The 20,794-nt window shown below is 40.8% G+C and overlaps 1 protein-coding gene across 1 annotated transcript; it reads right to left on the minus strand.

Moving 5' to 3' along the window:
- Positions 1-851: 851 nt before the first annotated feature.
- On the minus strand, positions 852-19,922 carry API5 (apoptosis inhibitor 5). The gene is made up of 14 exons (XM_065402349.1): positions 19,730-19,922; positions 17,365-17,526; positions 15,889-15,982; positions 13,529-13,594; positions 12,954-13,105; positions 12,148-12,354; positions 10,330-10,434; positions 9,276-9,365; positions 8,246-8,427; positions 7,842-7,935; positions 6,196-6,252; positions 4,856-4,932; positions 4,227-4,363; positions 852-3,053 (listed from the first exon to the last, which is right to left on the minus strand). The coding sequence occupies exons 1-14, from the start codon at positions 19,796-19,798 to the stop codon at positions 2,974-2,976; spliced, it is 1,572 nt and encodes a 523-aa protein (XP_065258421.1). The 5' UTR covers positions 19,799-19,922; the 3' UTR covers positions 852-2,973.
- Positions 19,923-20,794: the final 872 nt, after the last annotated feature.

Consider the following 20,794-nt stretch of genomic DNA (forward strand, 5'->3'; position numbering starts at 1 on the left):
GGTAAGGCCTCAGCTGGAATACTGTGTCCAATTCTGGATGCTATATTTTAGGAGAGATACAGACAAATTAAAGGGAGTCCATAGGACAGCAACAGAAATGATAGCTTTAGAAAATCTGACCTAGGAGGAAAGGTTTAAAAAAAAAAAATAGGCGTGTTTAGACTTGATAAAAAGAGGACTGAGTGGGAACCCAATAAGTCTTCAAACATGCTAAGGGCTATTATAAAGAGGATGGTGATCAATTGTTCCCCATGTTCACTGAAGGTAGGACAAGAAATAATGGGCTTAATCTGCAGCAAGGGAGATTTAGGCTACATATTAGGAAAAACTTTCTAACTATAAGGGTAGTTAAGCTCTGGAATAGGATTCCAAGGGAGACTGTAGAATCCCCATAATTGGAGGTTTTTAAGAACAGGTTGGACAAACACGTGTCGGTGACGATCTAGGTTTACTTGGTCCGGACACAGCACAGGAGGCTGGATGCTGACTTCTCAAGTCCCCTCCAGTCCAACATTTCTATGAATTGTAGCATGGATCATTGCATTCAGCTGATCTAAACTCATGCTATTTCTATTAGGTGTATCTTTCATTTCCTATCTGAAACTTTGCTTGTAGTGTTGATTTAGAGAGTTAAATAGCTACAACATTGTCTTAATGATGGCTGCTTCTAATTTGTAGATTAAACAATTAATTCTATATATTTGTGAAATAATCAGGGAGATCCTATTGGAATGAAAGCCATTAGAAAATTATAAGATACTGTAATGTCCCATTAGTGAGCCATCACAAAATGGTCTTAAAGTATGAAACTGTTTAAAACTACAGTAATCATGAAACAGTAAGCCACTCAAACAAAATTACAAAATGAATTTATTCCAAAAGCATAAGGGAACGTTTACAGTTGAACAAGGTGGTGAACAGGTGTCTCCAAAAGAATTCACTGAATCAGAAATTGAGAATGAAAGGAAAGGGGGGAAACTAGCTATTTCTGAGGCAGCAAGAACTTTGCTGAAGCTGCACACCGTCTCTGAAAAAGATGTCTCAGAAGTTCTCATTCAAACTTCAGTGAGCAAAGAAGCTGCTTGCATCCAGTGATTAGAATATAAATGTGCTTACAAATAGGCTTTGAAATTCATTAAGAAATCTTCAAATAATACAAATTATTGCCCTATGTGCAACATGGTAAATTTTCACTTGGAAATAGAACATCGATCCCGTGCCTATTTTCAAAATGACATTTTGATCATGTCAATTTATAGCTGAAAGCTGAAGTTTAATTGCTCAGTTTCTTACTGACCATCTGAATTTAGCGTCTTGTAATCAGTAAAATAAGTTCAATTTAAGTGCTTATGGAATGTCCAAAGTTTACCATCACTGTTCCAAAGCTGCACAGAAATCAAGTTTGGAGACAGCTTCTGTAGTTTTGCTGTTCTGGCTTTTTTTTTTTTTTTTAAGAAATGGCCAGTTTTCTACAGGATCTTGCACTAGTTCCAGAAATACAAATGCTGCATTCCTCAGATTGCAGTGATAAATATCAGAGAATGTTAATGAAGACACCTGTGTCAGATTCACAAGCTATTCCTCACAAATACACATGAAACTAGTAGGAAAACATTACTTTTAGGCATTTGGTTTGGGGTACGGTCATCAAAATATTGAAAATAAAAGTTAGGGAAATCTTCAGTCCTCTAAAGCCTAAGCTATTTTATGTCAACAGAATTGCTTAATATTTCTTCCTTCCCCCAACTTTTCACCACACCTTTTACAATGTTCAATCTTTAGAATGACCTGAGGAGAAAGCAAAAAAGTTAAAGTGGTGAAAATAAGTTGGGGCGGGGGGACAAAACCAAACCTCTGTGCCATATCTGCTCTTAAATAAAGTTGTATTTACTGGGTGTCCACTGTTAAATCAAAATCTTAGGTTACCACGAAGAACAAACTAGTACGGAGTCTTTAATTCTCCACCTGAATCAAACAACATAGCTGGATTTTTTCAGTGGTACCCAAAATCAAATTTTGTGTATTTTTAAAATGCAGTTGGTATTGGTTTTTTTTTTAAAAAATTCAAGTGCCAACCACCCCAGAAATCTTCAAACGCACAGGAAAGAGCCAGGCCACTGCTGCTGTCCAACTCCAATCTATGAAGCTTAATCATTGCATCTGACTTTTCCCACTCCTGAAGTACTTCTAGTTTTGTTTTGTTTTTTAACCTGTTTTACTGAAATTTCATGGCATATGCATACATATTCCCACTGAACATTAAAAACCCATTTGCAAAACACCACTTTTGCATTACAATGTAGGGAGAAGAGCAAGAGGTACAAAAACATCACATTCTCAACAACTTTACGTTAAATGATTGCTTCATGCTACAAGCAAAAATTTGTGTGTCCATGTTACAGACTTTAAAAATCCAGCATTTGTCTGAATAGTCAACGATTCTGTTATAAAGAGTAAACAAATGCTAGTTTAATAATGGTACTCTTCTCCACATATTGCAAGATATTGTTACAGATGAGGAAAGGATTACTGCAGCTGTCAATCTTAACGGACGTGTACCTTTGTAGTCATCCCTTTCCTGTCCATTATTTAATATATAAACTCAATTACAATATAGTTTTAGTTGAGCAATAGCTGATTTTTAGGTTAATATACAAACTGTCAAGATGTAGTTTCAGATAAAACATCTATGCTGTTTTCCAATTCTGAATAAACCCTGAAGACACTTCTAAAATAACTCAAAATTGCTGACTAATCATCCAAAAATACAGTTGTAGTTTCACTATGGACAAGTTTGTAGTCCGTTAGAAAAGTAGATCATACATACAAAGGTATAAAGAACATTTAAGTCAGTCTTTAGCAGAAGGCAGTCCTTGAAGGGATACAGTACTCCAGGCAATCCTTTGATGAGCAGTACTTTCACTTTTACTGGTGTTTTACCCCATAATGGCTCTGGAGAATGCAATGGTCTGTTCAGTAGATTCTTCCTCGACTGCGATTACCTCGTCCTCCCCAGCCTCTCCCTCGGCCACCCCGGAAACCACCTCTCTGCTCTGAAAATAAATGCAAACATTTATCTCATACAGGTCTCTGGTGTTTGAATAGCAGATTAAAAATGAAATTGCAATACTATATCATGCCTGTTACAGCTGTTCTATTATTTTAGGTACAATTACCTGGGCTAACCCCATCTACGCAACAGTACTTAAAACCTTCTGACAAGATTATAGTATATTGGTTTGAAAGGTTCTCTATCAATTTTATTAAGACTTTTTATTGCCTATCCATCATAACATATCTCAAACACTGACTTCAAATGGGACTAATCACCTACTTAAAATTAAGCATATACTTAAGTGTTTTGCTGTATTGGTACCTTAATGTTTTCAGTTTAAGGCTTCAACGCCACTGGAAGAACCAGAGGACATAAATGAACTGTTTGTATATTGGAGTCAGTTTTTCATTTAGCTTCATTAAGAATAAGTTTGATCTCACTGGAAGAACCAAAGTGTCTCAAGATTTCTCAGGCTTCTGTTAGTAGCCTATCTAGAGTCTGATCCCAGTGGAAGCCTTAATACATCAAAATGTTTTAGCCCCCTACTATTTTTTCCTCCCCTTGTAATAGTTATTAATATTGAGCCTTTAAAATTACATTAAGCTTAACTTTACAAAGGGAAGGACAGAACTTTGGATATTTAAAATTAGACATATTTGAATGAGGAACTCAAAGTTTACCATCCTCAGCGGATCCTGCACTAACACGGGGACAAATTAGATGAATAGAATCATTACCAGCTATAATTTCTAAAATGATATTAAAAGTTAAAACAGCCTGTAGCCCTAAAGGTCTGCCTACCATGTCTAAAATTGGTGATGACAAAAATTACAATATTGGAGATGACAACAGAATTTTCATTGTTAAGAACAGAAAATTATTTTAAATCATAATATAATGTGGAATCTTAGCTTTCAAACAATTTAATCCCCAGATCTGCAAGAGACCAGTGGCTGCTAAAATTATGTTGCAAAGTTGCTTAGCTATGAGGCTGGTCAACTTATCCTATTACTAGACCAGTGATTAAAAAAATATAGATACAATTACATGGAAAAATCATGACAGCAAATTCTGGATCGACTGAGGACCTGGAAAGGAACTTGCTTAACTGACATCCTTCCCAGAGGGGTATAATTCACACTGCAAGGTTCTTCCAAAGTCTCCAACTCACCATAAGAAAAGCTGCCCAGGTTGCTACTGTATTTCCCACTGGGTGGGTTGTATATTTGCCTGGCATCCCTTTTTGGTCCTGCTGGAGCCTTCTTCGGTGGTGAACTTGAAGTTGTATCTTCACTAGTTCTTTTTTGACTACAAAGGCAAGAAAATATAAAGAGGTCTTTGAAAGATGCTGCACTATCCCCGAGGTAATAAATACAGACACAGTATGCTCAGCCCCATAGATTAGTGCTTATAAGCCAGCAGAGTAGTTAATGAAGACACTCTGGAAGATGGTATTGTAGAGCCTTCCTAAAAGACTGATCCTCATTTTGATTAAATTTTCTACTGTATCATCCCAGCAAGTCTTGACACCTCATACCATTCGCCAACAACTAGAGCTGCTATGTGGCTCACAGTGTGGCAAACTGGATCCTGAGACTATCACTTATGCACAATGACTACAAGGTACTATTATGCAGTTGTAACCGTAATTCTATCTAAGCTTTTTGCATGCAAATCTTTGTTTTATAGCTCGTGCTGAACAACACATACTGACAAGTTATTGTACATCACAAAATAAAGATTCCACAATGTGTGTATGAAACAACGTAACATTAAGCAAGATTTCCTGGTAACTCTTACCCTGCGTCAGCCTTCTGTACAGGTTTCCAGGACAGCGTAACTGTGCTTTTGTAAGAAGGGGGAATGTGAAAAAGGTCCTAAAGAAACAAAATTGTGGACATTTTACCACAAAATGAAGTCCACGCCAATAACACTACATCATCTTACCTATATTATAAGTCTGTATTAATCATACTTCCTTATTTCCCTCAACCTCCTTCAAACAAGCTCTTTAAAACCAAAGATGACTTAAGTCCTAGGATCCAGAAACAAGAATTACCTGGATGAACCACTTAAAAAATTCAGCTACTTTATTCCATGCACTCTAATATGAAATTCTAATTTTGTATTAACAGAAGTATCTCATGCTATGATTCTGCACAATACATTAACATGTGTACTGTACATGACTACAATGGCTCCTGTGTGGGATCTCTGCTATCCCCACCACAGTGCTAAGCAGCAGCATGGGAATGAGCAAAGAATTGGCTCACACTAGAGTGCCATGGTAGGAACTTTGAAGGGAAAGTATAATCAAAACAATTTGCTTTAAAAACATTACATTAAACCTTAAGTCAACATTTCAGGGATATATTTCTAACTATAGATACCAAAGAATGGAATGTTACGAGGCAAGACTTGCTCAATCCTTAACTTGCTTTTATGCTTAAATATACTGTAAACTCCATCAAACCCACTGAAATCAGACACAGCAAGTAAATCCTAAACTGAACATCATTGTTATAGTACAATTGGCCGAAATTTCTGATCAAAATGACACTGCAAAGGACAACTGACCCATTATAGTGTTTTTTAAAGTAAATCTTCCCCTCATGATATTGAATCATCAATTTACTGGCCTACAAACAAAGGGCTGCAACACTTAAAAAGTCCAGCTCCTCAGCAGGGTAATCCACCCAATTCAAGGTGGTTGGATGTCTTGAAAATGATGCCACAAACTTTATACAGTGAGCAGGTAGAGTACTGAAATGGATTTCAGTCACCCAGTCACTGTTACTTTCAATTCAATAAGCCTTTTGTTTATTAATTTCCATTATTAGTTGCTAACATGTAGCTCCAGAGAGTTCACAAAGGAAATGTACTTGCATGACAGCAGGGGAGCATTCATCTCCTCAGACCAGGAAATTAACAAAAACTTAAGGGAAGAAGTTTAACGTAGTGCCAATGCTGAATTTGATTTACTCCATGGTAGAGATGACAGTGCAGCGTCTTGACAATAAAATTTGATCCCCATCTGGGAAATTTCTCAATAGCTCTTTGTTCCTGAGCCTTCCTTTTCAGAGATCCTTCTATTACAGACCTGTTCCATACTTAGACATAACAGAAGATTTAAGGCTTACCTTGATTAAAACATTGATGTTATTAGTTATTTTCAAGGCAACCACTTTAATTTTGTTCTGCAAAAGGGGAAAAATACAGCTATTTTAATTCCAGCTATTCTAGTAATTTGAGATTACATCAGATGCATTTAGTGAAGACAAAAGTATTGGAATTTTACTGCACACTTCCTAATAAGTTTCTAGGGCCTTGATTAGAGATCTATAGCACATTTCTGTAAATGATTTAGCTGTTATAATTTTTAGTTCTCAGTAATTTTGCATTTAATGAAATTCAGTTGGCTATAGAATTCCAGGATCTCCAATTTCCTACCATTCTTTGTTCAATACTTTTAGCTGTCTCATTCAAAACGAAATGTATGGTGTGTAACTAGGCCAAACAGACATAATCTGTGGGTGAACAAAACACTACTATAATCTAAAAGCCAAAGCTCAACTGTGACCTGTTGCATCTAGCTGCATGTGGTTGTGGCTTAGAACTGTCCCCCATCTCCAGAAATGGCATCTGGATAGATGCCACTGCCAGTCATGCAACCACTCCATGTATCTATCTGCCACCCATTCAGGCTTACAATACAAACCCAGTCAAGAGAGCATAACTGAAGCAAATGCAGAAAACTCTCCGTCACTGTCTTGTTTCAATATGCAAGGAAGACTGGCCAGGATCAGGCACAACTACTGAATAATCAGATACTGACTTAGGAAGCTAGCATCACTGGTTTATTGTATGTGGAGTAACATTGCTTCTGAAATCCATGATCGGTACTGCAACAGATGGGAAACTTAACTGCTTAGAGAACTGCAAGACTGTCACATTAACAAGCCCAGGACACTGAACATTGCTTTCTGGTATAAAGTGTTGGCAAACTGCCTTTATTAAAAAAAAAATAAAAAAAAATTAAGGCTAATGCTCCTGAAAGTGACTGACAGCACTGGTTAGAGACAAGCAACAGTACAACAATGTACTATGCCAGCTTCCCGCCACAGCTCTGCTAAACCAATTCAATCTTATCTGTTGCCCTCACTGTCCTAGTGCTTGGCCACTGTACAGCTCTGCTAATGAGCCTCAGTCCCAATCTGCTGCACTCCCTGCTAATCAGTGCACCCCAGTCCTGATTTCCAGCACCCTCTGGCACTGTGGTCCTGTGCCCTCACACAGCTCTTTCAGCTTCCTTGACTGCAGACCTGCAACACACTGGCCAAACTTGGACATGGCCAATGGCACTTAATTTAGTACTTTTGTAGTACCGAGAAATACTAATAACAAATTTGAGTTGCAACTCATTTGCACATGAGGAGAACTGAACCTGGGTCTGTAGAGGTAAGAGAATGGTGCATTCATACATGCTGTCATCTAGCACTTACTAAATCTAGAAAACATTTGCTACTTTCCAGACCACGAAACAAAGTTTATTCAAACGACAAGAGCTTTCTCGCCTCTAAAATACTTGCTATCAGCTGTATTGATAGTATTTGCCTGAAATGCAGTGTCAATCTACATTCATTTAGTAGGCTTAAGCAGCATAGTGACAGTCATTTCCCAGTATCATTCAATTAGTCATCTCAGCAAAAAAGGTTGGCATTTATAATGGTTTGCAATAGCTATTTCAGTAGAATTGATAAGAGAACTGCTCCTGGGGAATACATACCTCTTCTGTTTTTAAGGCTTCACCTGTTTTTCCTTGAAGTGCCAGACGAAGCTGCCGTATATAAACCTGCAATCCTCGGGCAAAATACTGTAGCCTAACAGAAAAAAGAGTTTAAGTATTTAATGAAGCCCAACCAAGCCAAGCACAAAACTACACCCATTCCTGTAAAAGAACAGCACAAGCAAAAGGAAAACCATGATATGACGAGAGTTTTATTTTTAAATAAATGCTGAAAACATTTTTCAATCAGTTCATTATTTTACTTACTAATCTGATTTATTCTTCTCCCGCACCCAAACAGTTCAGCAGAGGAAGGATCAATAATATTCTACATTAACACTTCCAAAATGCCCATTCCAGCTAGGTTTGCAGCTAAGTGATCATTCCAGTCTCTCATACATTACCTGATTTTGAAGTCTTTCAATTTCTCTGCATTGAGCTTGGACGTGAGGAAGTCTGGAAGCTTTCGCCCCAGCTGATGAAAGCTATACAACAAACACTCCACATAGCTGAACTGCAACTTGGGCTCTTCATTGCCAGCATTTTCCCCATTCTCTGCTTCCTCTGGAGGGAGTGGCATGTACTCCTGATGAACACCAAGCAGAATAGATACATGAGACACTTTCACTCACCTGTTCCCTTTTCTCCACTCTTTGCATCTCACCCACTTTCACAAGAGGGCAATGCTATGAAAATTAAAACCTCAATATAGGAAATAAACAGCATTACCAAATCAGTTAGCTAAATATGTAAGCAGGTTAGCAGTCTAACTATTTAACAGTTTCTCTTGGATGTATGATCGTACAAAACTTCTCTGTAACTTCAGTGTTTGGAAACAGCCAGTCCAGCAACCACCTAATTTATTAGTACCACTCTGTGCATTGTTGGATTGCAGGGAGGACCAACTAACATTTTTCTATAGGCTCTGCTGCAGTCTTGTACAGACTCCAACTAAACTAGTTTAAGCTATATTACATAGGGCCTTATCTTTTCTGACAATTCTAACAGAGTCTCCCTTCATTGCACTAGCTCCATGTTACTATCATTTGTTTGCAGGCCACTGCAGATCAGCTACCAACACTTTTATCAGCATCTCAACTATACCTGCTCTGAGCCAGTAAGCGTCTGTGGTAGCCCTGCCACTACTGCTAGCACTGACGGATTTTAAGATCATCATACGAACACAAACAATGCTACTTTCTTCAACTTAGATCAAAAATGGTGTGTAGAGAAATCATCCAGTTCTGCAATGCTACTGAGAGATTCAAAGTGGGCAAAGAGATCTTTGCACTTATTTGTCTTGAACAGAATAACCAGGGGTAACTACCTTTACAACAGAAAGGGACCAAAATAAATGGGTAATAAGCTACTGAAGGTCACTCACTTTGAGGAGTGCATTTTTTATTACTGTATCACAGCAAAAGTCTGCCTTACCAGTAATTTATCAAAAAGCTTCTTCAAGTTTGATTCTAACTTTTCCATGTCACCACAAAACGAACTCATTTCAGCAAGTAGTTTCAATACCTACAAATAAGAACAGCTCTTGGTAAAGCTAAGAGTTATAATCACATAGTTGCATAATTTTAAATAAAAGTGGATTGCAACATTAACATGGCTTCTTCAGCATATTGCAACATACAATTGCCACAAACATCAATCATGATTTTGGAAAGTCTATAAAATACAACTCATGCCAGGTGAGAGACATTTTACCTTTAATGCAGGCTTTAAGTAGCAGAGATTTGTAGAGAACTAATGAAAATTAACATGTGACAGTAATATTTATTCATGTATTTTAACAATTGTTATGCAGTGAATGCCAGACTAAGCTTGTCTGAATCTCCTGTCTGCAATCTGCCAGATGTTCATTCAAGCCTCCTTCCTCAATGCATTTAAGTCCCTCCTAAAGCTACACTCCCTCCATGATGCCCACAAGAAGTGACACAATAAAAATAATGAATATAAAAAGGTATTCAAGTTATTCCCTCATGGCTTCTCAGTGAATCTTATCTATCTGGATCTGTCTTTCAGCTTGTAAGCTCTTTCAGGCAGGAATTTTTCATTTTTTGTTTGTTTGTTTTTTGCACAGCACAAGCACATTGCTGACAAAGTGGTAACTCTAAGGGGGCTATTTGGAAGACAATGCGAAGGAACAGCAGCAGCTTGGAGAGTTCAGTGAGGTCACCATATGACTAATGACTATAGTCATTATTCCTCTTAATTAGGGCAAAGCTTTTGCTTTCTGTGTTTACTCTTAGGCATTAGAAGGAAGGTTCTGCTCAACACAGCTCCATCAGCTGGTAGAGTTCTGTGGTCTTTCCTCATGTTATTAACTGGACGAGCCACAGAACAGTAGACCAGCACATTGCTGGAAAACACACTGTAGTTTTTACAATCCCAGAGAGTTATGCAGAGAAACATTCACTTCTGCAATAGGCACTATGATGTGTATGTTTGAGATTTATTAGCTCTTACAGGCTTAGCTTACCTCTAACTGGATATCAAGGCCCTCCACTGGAGTAGTCAGGGAACTGAGGTTTGGTAACACATGCTCACAGAAGTAAGTCACAAACCTTGTAGAATGAACATTTTTCTGTAAAAGTTCAGAAAGACACTAAGGTTATTGCAGGAGTTTGATTTAATTTTCTCCCACCTTCCCTGCCCAATGGACACCCATGATTTTGCTACCCCTTAGCCAATTTCCCCCCTCAAAACACACGGGCCCTTACAGCTAAGAGTGGTGCCTAGGCTACAGGGGATTTTGATAAAATTGCATATGCTTATTTTTTCCTATCTATAACAGTTCCGTTTCCCTGAAAACAGCCCTTAAACTACTGCAATATGCCTGGCAATGGACTGAGTTAATCAATGTTTAAATTTAAATCTATCAGCAGAACATTTGTCTATTGGACTCTGTGCTCTCACCTCTGCAATATTCCTAACCCTCACTGAGAATGGAGCAAGAGGGTGAGCTTAGGATTCAAACCCAGCTCTCTCTCGACAGCAGATAGTGCTAGGTCAGCCCAGTGGATATGAGGGTATGTATAATTACCACGTATAATTAATAGTATACCTGGCAAATATTCACTTTTTATGTCTAAAGAGGGGATTGTTACAAGATTCCAAAGTCTGAGCAAAAAAGACGAGACACAAGCCAGGAACTTTTGCAAGGACTCATCCTACTCTGGTTGTGCAAGTGTCAGTATTTTAAAAAGAAGTTATTAACCTATTTCTGAAGTTAGGCTGAAGCCTCCTTTCAATGACTCTCTTTCAGTACAAGTGGTAATCTGTGTCTGAAATAGCTGGGAGATGGAGCTTTCACTTGGCCAGAAGTCCCTGCCCATGACCTTAAATCCTGCCTTTATCTTATAATGACTTTCCCTTGCAAGACTGGGGCAAAAGCTGACAAAACTCTTTTGAGCACAGGATGTCTCAGAAGTTGCTCAGTTCCTTCTGTGCTATAGATACGAAAATAAAACACCACATTTTCCTTTAACAGACTGTCAAAATCTCCTGGAGTGGAGGAGTGCATCAAAAACAGTTAAATCAGTGCCAGGGTTAGAATTTCAGCGGATTCTCCATTTTACAAATTGGGGAACTAGGGTTCAAAGATTAAATAACCTACCAAAGATCACAAAGGAAGTCTGTGACACAGCCACAAATATAATCCAGTGCCTTAACCACAAGGACATACTTCATTTCTCATACCCCCCCTCTTATAATGAGGAGTTGTGATGTTTTCCCCCTGATTCTGAAAGCGTAGTTCCTAAAAACTACACTGGGCACATAGAGCCAATGCAACAGAACTGCCCATCTGCCAGGGATGCTAACAAAGAGCAAAAAGAATGGTATTAAAAACCTTCTGTAACCATGGAAGAAAGTTATTTTTACTAAATTAAGCCTAGAAATTGCTGAGCACGGAGTTTATTAGAGAGAGAGCGCCTAGAGTCATGTTGTAAGATTATCTTCCAAAACCAATAAAGAAAATTTCAATTCTCTCAGCTAACACACCAAGACAAATACCACATATGCCGAGGAATAGAGGTGGGAGACTGACATCATTCACATCAAATTCTTCAATTTGTGAGAAAGCAGGAACTTAGGGAAGACACAAAAGTTTACAAATCTGAATGGAACTGCTCCAGAACAGATCAGTCCAAAATACATGCAAGACTTAGGTTAGAGAAACTGTTGACTGTAAGTCACAGCTGTGCAATCACTCTGACACAACTAGTCATGACGTTAAAGACATTACCATCAGTAACTTTAATATGGTACTAACTATACAAAGGAAAGAAATACATACTGAGAAGAGTGGCACTGCCTGTCGAGTGCACTGCAAGAGTCTGTCCACACAATCTGGATCGGACGGATTGAAGGTTTGCTCCAGGTCAGCTTGTTCAGCCACGAGTTCCACCAGTTGTTGCCTCCCGCTCACTGTCTGTAAGCTTTTTAAGCCAGATAATATCTTCATGAAAAGGACAAATTCCTCACCCGTCACATCTTCAAGGACCTTAAAATAAAAGCAGAAAACAGAATCCCACTGAGGCAATTTGCAATACTCGTCTCCTATTACACTTAAGTTGGTAAATAGCGCTGTTATCCTATCGTTCAGTTTTAGCTTCCTGCATTTTAAAAAATGGGAAAACATACAGTATCTCTGTATATGCCTCTGGGTTAAAGTAACTAGAGGGTCACACAGACAGAATGTCATCAAATTGAGCATAGGACCTCACTTTGCGCAGCCAATAATTTTAAAATATCAAGTCTCCTTAGATTACTAACAAAAACTTAATGCCTAAAACTGAAAGAACTTTAACCATGTAATTTACTTCTTATTGTTTGGTCGGTTCTCTTGATTTTGGCATTTCTCTCAGTCTGGACAATGAAAATAGATTATAAACAAAAGTGGAAAAAATAGTTACTTTCGCATTCACACACTAACATAATGCTGTAACATCTGGGTTGCAAACATAGCAGGGTAATCACAGAATCATGTATACATGCCATAACTGTGCATGGTGTTTTAAATAATTAAATACTGGAAACGTTTCTATTACAAAAAAAGCTGATTTAACAAAACCTAAATTTGGAGTGTAATACAACACTTACCTTCTTTGATTCAGTTAATATGAGCTCCTCTACTTCCTTTGTTAGCACTTCGTCAGGCAGGGTCTTGAGTTTTGTAGAGAGGAACTTGATGGCTCGTTCTCTCACAATATCCTCTCCCTGAAGAATCTGACTGAACAAACCTCCCAGTGTCCCTGAAATGCAAACAAAATTCAACTAATGCAAACCATTCAACGATTTTATAATTATGATATACAGTAAAAAGAAAACTACTTTCCAAATTGGAAAAGCTCCAGAACTTATTTTAAAATTGCTAGTTTTAGAAACAAGGTAAACATACAGCACAGCAGAACACATAGCTCTTAAAGGGAAAGATCATGTATGTTTGCATATAAAACAACACATTTCGGGTGCCACTCTATTCCAAAGTTGTAATGGATCTGTATTTATATAAGCCAAGCAGCTCAAGATCTGTGACTCAGAACAGCAAGTAATAATGTTTGCTTAAAATTCTACACTGCCCTGCAGCAGATACAAGTACTATTCCTCGCTCCTTGAGACTTACCAACGACTGGTAAACAATAAAAACATTATATATAAAAGAGTCTGTTCTTTACCTTTAGCATCCATCTTAAATATACTTAGTAGAGCATTGTTCACCAAGTTGAATTCTGCAGAATCATCTGGGGGAGAGAAAATTCAAAGTCATGCATCTTTCTGAAATGCTGAAGTAAGGGCAAGAATAAGAGGTCAAAAGAATACTCCAGCATAATACAAAAAGGTTTCTGCTCCTGACATCTGGTTACAAAGAGCAAGTCACTGCAGAGTTTAAATGTTTAACAAATATTTCCTGTCATCCTGACAGTGAAGATACAAAATAGAAATGAAAAAATTCATTTCACCAATAGAAAGCTTTAAAAACCAGAGTCACAAACTTTTGTAAGTTAACTATCATAACTAAGTATTTTGGTTAGCTGAAGAGATGGTTAAACCTGTAGTAACCAAAGTGATACCAACCGATATATTAATGATGAATAATTTTACAGATTTACTTTAGAACAAGTTTGAAGTTCTCCAGTGCTTTCCAAAAAGAGGAAGCAAATTCTTTCCCTCTTATTTTGTATCAAATAGGGCTTCTGCTGCAAAGTGGCATCAAAATGCAAGTCCCTTCTGAAAGGCAACATTTCCCATTTACTGACTAGGAGAGACTAAAACAGTGCATTTACAAAATAACTCTGAACATTTAGTAAATATTTAGCTCTCTACAAAGCCACTGGGGTTTTCTTTTTGAAAATAAACTAATATATATTGTACAGTAACTCCTCACTTAAAGTCGTCCCGCTTAATGTTGTTTCGTTGCCGAACAATCAGAGAACAAACTCATTTAAAGTTGTGCAATGCTCCACTGATATGTTGTTTGGCTGTCTGCTTTCTCCACAGCTGGCAGCCTCCCTACGCCCCCCCCCACCGCCAGACCTCACAGATCAGCGCCTTCCCCCTCCTCCCCCCCGCCTCCTGCCTGCAGCAGTCAGCTGGCTTGCGGCGTTTTGGAGGGAGGGGTGAGGAGCGAGGACTCGGTGCGCAGGGTCCTCCTCCCTCCCCTGCCTCCCGAACGAACAGCTGACTGCCCCAGGCAGGGGGAGAGGGAGGGGGAGCCTGCGCCAAGTCCTCGCTCCTCCCCCCTCCCTCCTGCCTCTAAACGCTGCAAGCCAGCTGATTGCCCCGGGCAGGAGGGAGGGGGGAGGAGCGAGCAAAAATATTTCTGCTTAGGATTCCCAATGGGCTAGCACCAGCTCTGGATGTTTCACAGGCTTCTGCAGGAATTAGTGACTGTTGCATCCATTTCTAATGGTTGATAAGTTTCTTCCACCAAAAATCAATTTTTTTAGCATTTGGTTCTGTATAGTGTTGAATAAATGGAACTACAAATAGATGGTCTATGAGAAAAATAACATTTTGATGCTAGCAATTATATATCACTTATTCACTAAGGCCCAGCTCCTCAAAGGTATTTAGGCACCTAACTCCTATTGGAATCAGGCACCTAAATACCCTTGAGGATCTGAGCCTAAGTGCCCAGCCCTGCACAAGGCCTCCCCCCTCCCTCCCGAACGTGGCAATCAGCTGGCTTGCGGTGTTTAGAAGGGAAGGGAAGGGAGGGAGGGGGGAGGAGCCAGGACGCAGTGTGCAAAGTAAAGGGGGAGGAGGTGGGGAGGGAGAAGAGGTGGGTCAAGGGTGGGGGCTTGGGAGAAGGAGTAGAGTGGGTGGGCTGAGGGTTGAGGCCTCCCACTCCTGGTGCTTGCAGAGTAGGGGAAGCTGCCCTGGAACCTAACCCCCCCCATTTACATTAATTCTTATGGGGAAATTGGATTCGCTTAACATCGTTTCACTTAAAGTCGCATTTTTCAGGAACATAACTACAACGTTAAGTGAGGAGTTACTGTATATGAAATACTGAATGATGTTAAACATTTTAATTTATTGTGCACTGAAAATGTGAACATTTAAATTGTGCCAAAGAAGACAAATCCATTGGTCTTTCAGAGCCTTTAGGAAATAAATGATCCCTATGGACACTTGATTCAAGACAGATCCAGGGCACCAGTATATGAAAAGTTCATTAGCTCTTGTATTGAGGGCAAGGGTAGTCCAGGCCATGGAAAGCTGGACAAAAATACTGAGAACTCTAAGTCATTTTGCATTAAATTAAGATAATCAGTCACTTCCCAGCAGAATTGGAGGCTAGCATATTTGCACTGCAGATGTAAGATGTGAACAACGGGGGAAAAGAAATGGAGCAAAAATAGGACATGAAGACAACTGTGGCAGATTGCTACATAACAAGCTAATGAATCAACAGAGGAAGAATTCAATTTCCACAACCGTAACTCTCTTCAACCAAACCAGCCACAAACATACATGTAACAGAAGCACATGGCAGCAGGAAATAGGCAAGGAAATCATCAGTACATGTTACCTGACTGCAGAAGCTGGGTCAGTATGTCTGCCACCCGGGGAAGATTATCTCCTGTGGCAAACTGAGGCAGCTCCTTGATGGCTTGGCGTCGGATCTGTCAAAATGAAATACTGTCATCATCTGAACAGAAGAGTCAAAATCTTAGCACATAATTACAGGAAGATTGAGACTGCACTGACTCTAAAAAGGTTCAGAAGAAAAACAGCTAAATGAGAAAAAACCACGCGTTTGATATCTAAGCAAAGAGTAAGATGATTTAGTGTGTGACTTCTGCTACCTTCTACTTCCTGTAGCATCCCTGAATTAAATGCTGAACTCAAATTTTCTGAATTGCATATTCTGATGTGAACTGCAGAACCCATGTGAGGTTTCTGATTTATTTAACTCTGCTGCGCCATTAGTTCCATACTGAAAAGTCTCTGCCCCAACTATTAATCAGACACTAGTGACAGCTCAAACTTCAACATCTGTGGTTGGTTTGGAGAAGTCTTATAAACAGATATTTGCAGATTATAAAATAACTATGATTTCATCTTGAGCCTAATATTTTTGGGCAAATGCCATTTTAACAAATTATTTGAACACTTACATAAAAAATATCACTAACTGATCAAAACCTCACGAACCAAATTTGTATTAAAAAATAATACAACTTCCATCCTTTATTTGATCATTTTCGACCACTTCTAGATAGGTATTATTGGCTAAAACGGAAAGGATGGGATTGCTGTTAGTGTACAAGATAGAGTCAGAAATACTGGGGTTTCTTCCCAGCACAGCTGAGACTTCCTGTCTGACCTTGTGCAAATCACCTAAGTCTGATTTCCAGAGGTGCTTAGCCTATAGAACTCCCATCAAAGCAAATTGGAGTTGTGGGTGCTGAGAACTGCTGGAAAATCAGGTCTTTGATTTTTTTTGTGCCTCATGTTTCCAATGTGTAAATGTAAAATGGGAGAAATATTTCCCTACCTCCCAGAGAAGATGTAAGGCTTAATACATGTAAAGTACTTTGATATAAAAAAGTGTTAGGGATATGAAAAATATTTTTAGTTCAGTCTCTGGCTAGATAATTTTTTTCTGTAATTAGAAAGGGTAGAGTCACAAGGGATAGTGAAGAAAAAAATCCAAGGAAGATTTATCTGGTGATAGAAGATGAGTCCAATTACAATGTGTTTTTCAGACATTATTTGCATTATAAGCATTATCATGAGCTAAGTGACAAGCTTCTGTAGGAATCAGCTTATTTCACCCAAAGTGATCAGAATTGTTTTGACTGAAATAAGAGGAAGGCAGTAACGTATTATTAATTCAATTATAATTTTATGACACACAGACATAATATGCTTGGAAACATGGACACTGAAGTCCAATTTTTTGCAAGAAAATACTTATATAAAATGGGAAAGGAATAAAAGGGAGCACAAAATAAGACTCAATATAGCAGCTTGCTACAAAATGTCCAGCATGTATCCTTACAGAAACATCTTCATCCTCACAGAGGTCCAGTTGGGCATTGATAGCTGAATCAGCCAGCTCAGGGAAATGTTTGAAGAACTTTGGAATAAACTGTGCTGCTAGTCTCTTCTCCTTGGCACCTCCCTTTACGCCATCCAATATCACCTGATACGCATCTTTATGCTAGAAGAGAAGACGGACTATATAAAGCAGAGCATACTTTGGATTTCCCTAGGACCAAGAAAGGACTTTTTAAACTGAAGTGCAACTGAGAGTAATCATTAATACAGCAACCTATTTACAAAAAGTTCATGTATAATTAACCGGACCATAATTTGCTTTGACATAACTGTGCTGACTACTAAACAAACCAACAAAATTATTGACCAAAAATAAAGGCGTCATTTAATAAAAAAAATTATTGTCCAAACCACCAATAAGGTAGGAAATGGCTTATGGTATTCTACTTCTTTTGAGTGAGTGGCAAAATTTCCACTGACTTCAGTAAGAGATCAGGCCCTTAATAGACAATTGGACCAACAAATCACCTTCTGTTCAGCTGAATAACGTTAAATATTTATACCATCTAAGAGCCAAATGCTACAATCAGATCTATATGAGCAGACCCTTAAACACAAGCAGGGTCACAATGAAGTTGATAAGAGTTCCACATGATTATCAGGGTTCTATGGCAGGATCGGAACCTGGAAGCCTACTATCTGGACAGGGGAAGGAATTGTTTGTAAAAGATACAAGAACTACAATAATTAGTTTCTCTCTCAGATGAAGTTTGACATTTGATCTTTCACCTGGCCTTGCCAAGGCATTTTTTTTTTATTCATCTAGCAAGCCAGGAAATTATACTGAGAAGCTTTTCTTTTCATGCCCTAAAGACGATTGCTGGCCAGAACTGGACAAGCAATCTCTCTGTCCCCAAATTGTACATCTGTAAGGGCTGGTCTACACTGGGGGGGCGGGTGATCGATCTAAGATACGCAACTTCAGCTACGTGAATAGCGTAGCTGAAGTCAACGTATTTTAGATTGATTTACCTCGGATCCTCACGGCGCGGGATCGACGGTCGTGGCTCCCCCATCGACTCCGCTACCGCCTCTCGCTCTGGTGGAGTTCTGGAGTCGATGGGGAGCGTGTTCGGGGATAGATTTATCGTGTCTAGACGAGACGCGATAAATCGATCCCCAATAGATCGATTACTATCCGGTGGGTAGTGAAGACGTACCCTAAGTGACAGTAGTTCACAGATGAATAATCATATTGGTCTTATTCAAATATTGTTCCTACCACCTGGCTTTTAAATAAACTATTGTACACAATCTCTATACTTAGAAATAAGTTTCCTCTCTGACCAGTAATCCCTCAATTATTATGCACCAGTTGTCATTTACTTACTTTGGCTATTTTCATTTTCACTCCTACATCTGCTTAGCTGTGCACTGCACACAGGTCCAGATCCTGCAAGCTCTTCTGCACATGCTTACTCTACTTATTTACATAAAGTTATGCAGGAGTGAAACCTTAAAATGCTAGCGGAAGTTTCCCAAACAACATACTATAATGGGAACAAAAAATCCGAATATTTTATTCTAAAGAAAATGAACTGAATTCTATTTTTAACATCCTACTCTCCTCACTGTTGCAGAAAGGATGCTTTACCCAACACAGCCTGTTCTGGATGGCAATAATAAATGTAAAAGACGCAAGGCATGTCTTTTTTCTTTTTATGACTGCCACAAGTTTCTCTGGGCCAAACACCGATCAAGGCAGGTCTGTTTTCTGAGACTGAGTTAATAACTCAAACGCCAGAACACCACATTTAAAAGAGAGCCACAGGCCTGACAAGCAGGAGGGAGCTTCAAGGAACTGATTTTTCAGAGGTGATAGCTGCCCACAACTCCCAATAAAACGGAACAGGAGGAGTGGTCGCTACGCACTTCTGGAAGTCAGGCCTTCAACGTCCTGGGGAAACGTTGGCTGCAAAACCCTTTTACGCCTGAGATCAAAGCGGCGTGTAACAAATGCAAGGTCGAGTCCCCTCCAACTGAATGAGGCCAGGTCAGCATCAACAGCAAACGGTGGGGAAGAGAAGCGAGCCAGGCTTTCACCGCTAACGCCACTGGCCCAGGCTGACGCTTTTGGCGGCGTGAACAATATTTTAATCAGTTACTTTTTTGCTTAACCCGCTGCCCGCCAACCTGCTCAGCCCCAGGCCGATCCCCCACTCCCAGGTCCCCCCCTTGCCTCAGCGAGCCGCCCCTCTACCCGCAGCCCGCTCCCGGCCTGCGCCCCGCAGCTTCCCCCCGGCCGGGAGCCGCCGCACTCGAGCCCGGGGCTTTACGGGGCCCTGCAGGCCGCGGCCGGGACCCACCTGCCCCGCGGTCTCGGTGGCATCGGCCAGGATCCCATAGTTGCGGTAAAGCTCCTCCACGGTCGGCATCGTGCGGCGAGGGCCGGAGCTGGAACCGAGGCCGCCGCGGCTCAGGGCTGCTTCTCCTGCGGCTGCTGCTCAGGCGTCTACCGCCACGGACGCTACGACTGCTGCGACTGCTACCGCCGAGCGAACGCCCTCAGCCCCGCGCCTCCCGCGGCAGCGACCCCTGCAGGCGCGGCGGACTCACTGCGGCCGGGCGGGGGAGCGCAGAGCCGCCGGGGAACGCGCCCTGGGCGAGACTGGCAAGGCGGGCCCCCGCCCCTGCGCAGTGCTGCAGGCCGGGGCAGCTTAGCTGCTGCTGTCCCGCTAGTCTCCCAGGAGCAGACCCTTGCCCTTCCCAGCTGCCCCCAGCCCGGGCGCCAATGGCGCCTCCACCACATGAACACCTGCAGTGACCCCTGGCAGAGCCTATGCCCATCATCAGCCCTGCCGGGAGCCTGTCCTCTGCTCTCCTCGGGGCACTGCAGCGGCGGACTTAGCCCCAGCTGCTACCCTGGGGTGTCATTAGCCAGCAAGGCCTTGTCCACACACAGACACAGGTGGAAGGTGCAGAGCTGGAGTTGCGGAATTTGTGTGTGGATGCTCGGAGGGGCTCATGAGTGGCGTGATTCTGCTTTAGCGTAAACTGGGTGTGTTCCACAGGGTACAGCTAAACAGTGCTTAATTTGTAATGAAAGAGGTGCCGGGGCTCAAGCAATTTTTTTCCTTTCATAACCGGCAAGTGGGGTTACAAACTGCCAAGCCTAGAGGTGCCGGACATGGGCAGCGGGTGAACTACCAGCTGGGGGAGGCTAGCCCCTGGCCCAGCCTGCTCCTTCTGCCCAAGACCTCACCCCTCCTGCCCCGTTTCCTCCACCCCCGCCTCGGGCCATCCAAGCGCCTCCAGCCCAGGCCGGAGCACCGGATGGGCAGGCAGGCAGCGTGGCCCCCAGGCCTGGAGTGCTGGGCATGCAGTGTGGCTCCCTCCCCCCAAGACCTGGAACACTGGGCGGGCAGTGCAGT

This window comes from Emys orbicularis, chromosome 4 (genome assembly GCF_028017835.1).
Source record: "Emys orbicularis isolate rEmyOrb1 chromosome 4, rEmyOrb1.hap1, whole genome shotgun sequence".
NCBI classification, from domain to species: domain Eukaryota; kingdom Metazoa; phylum Chordata; order Testudines; family Emydidae; genus Emys; species Emys orbicularis.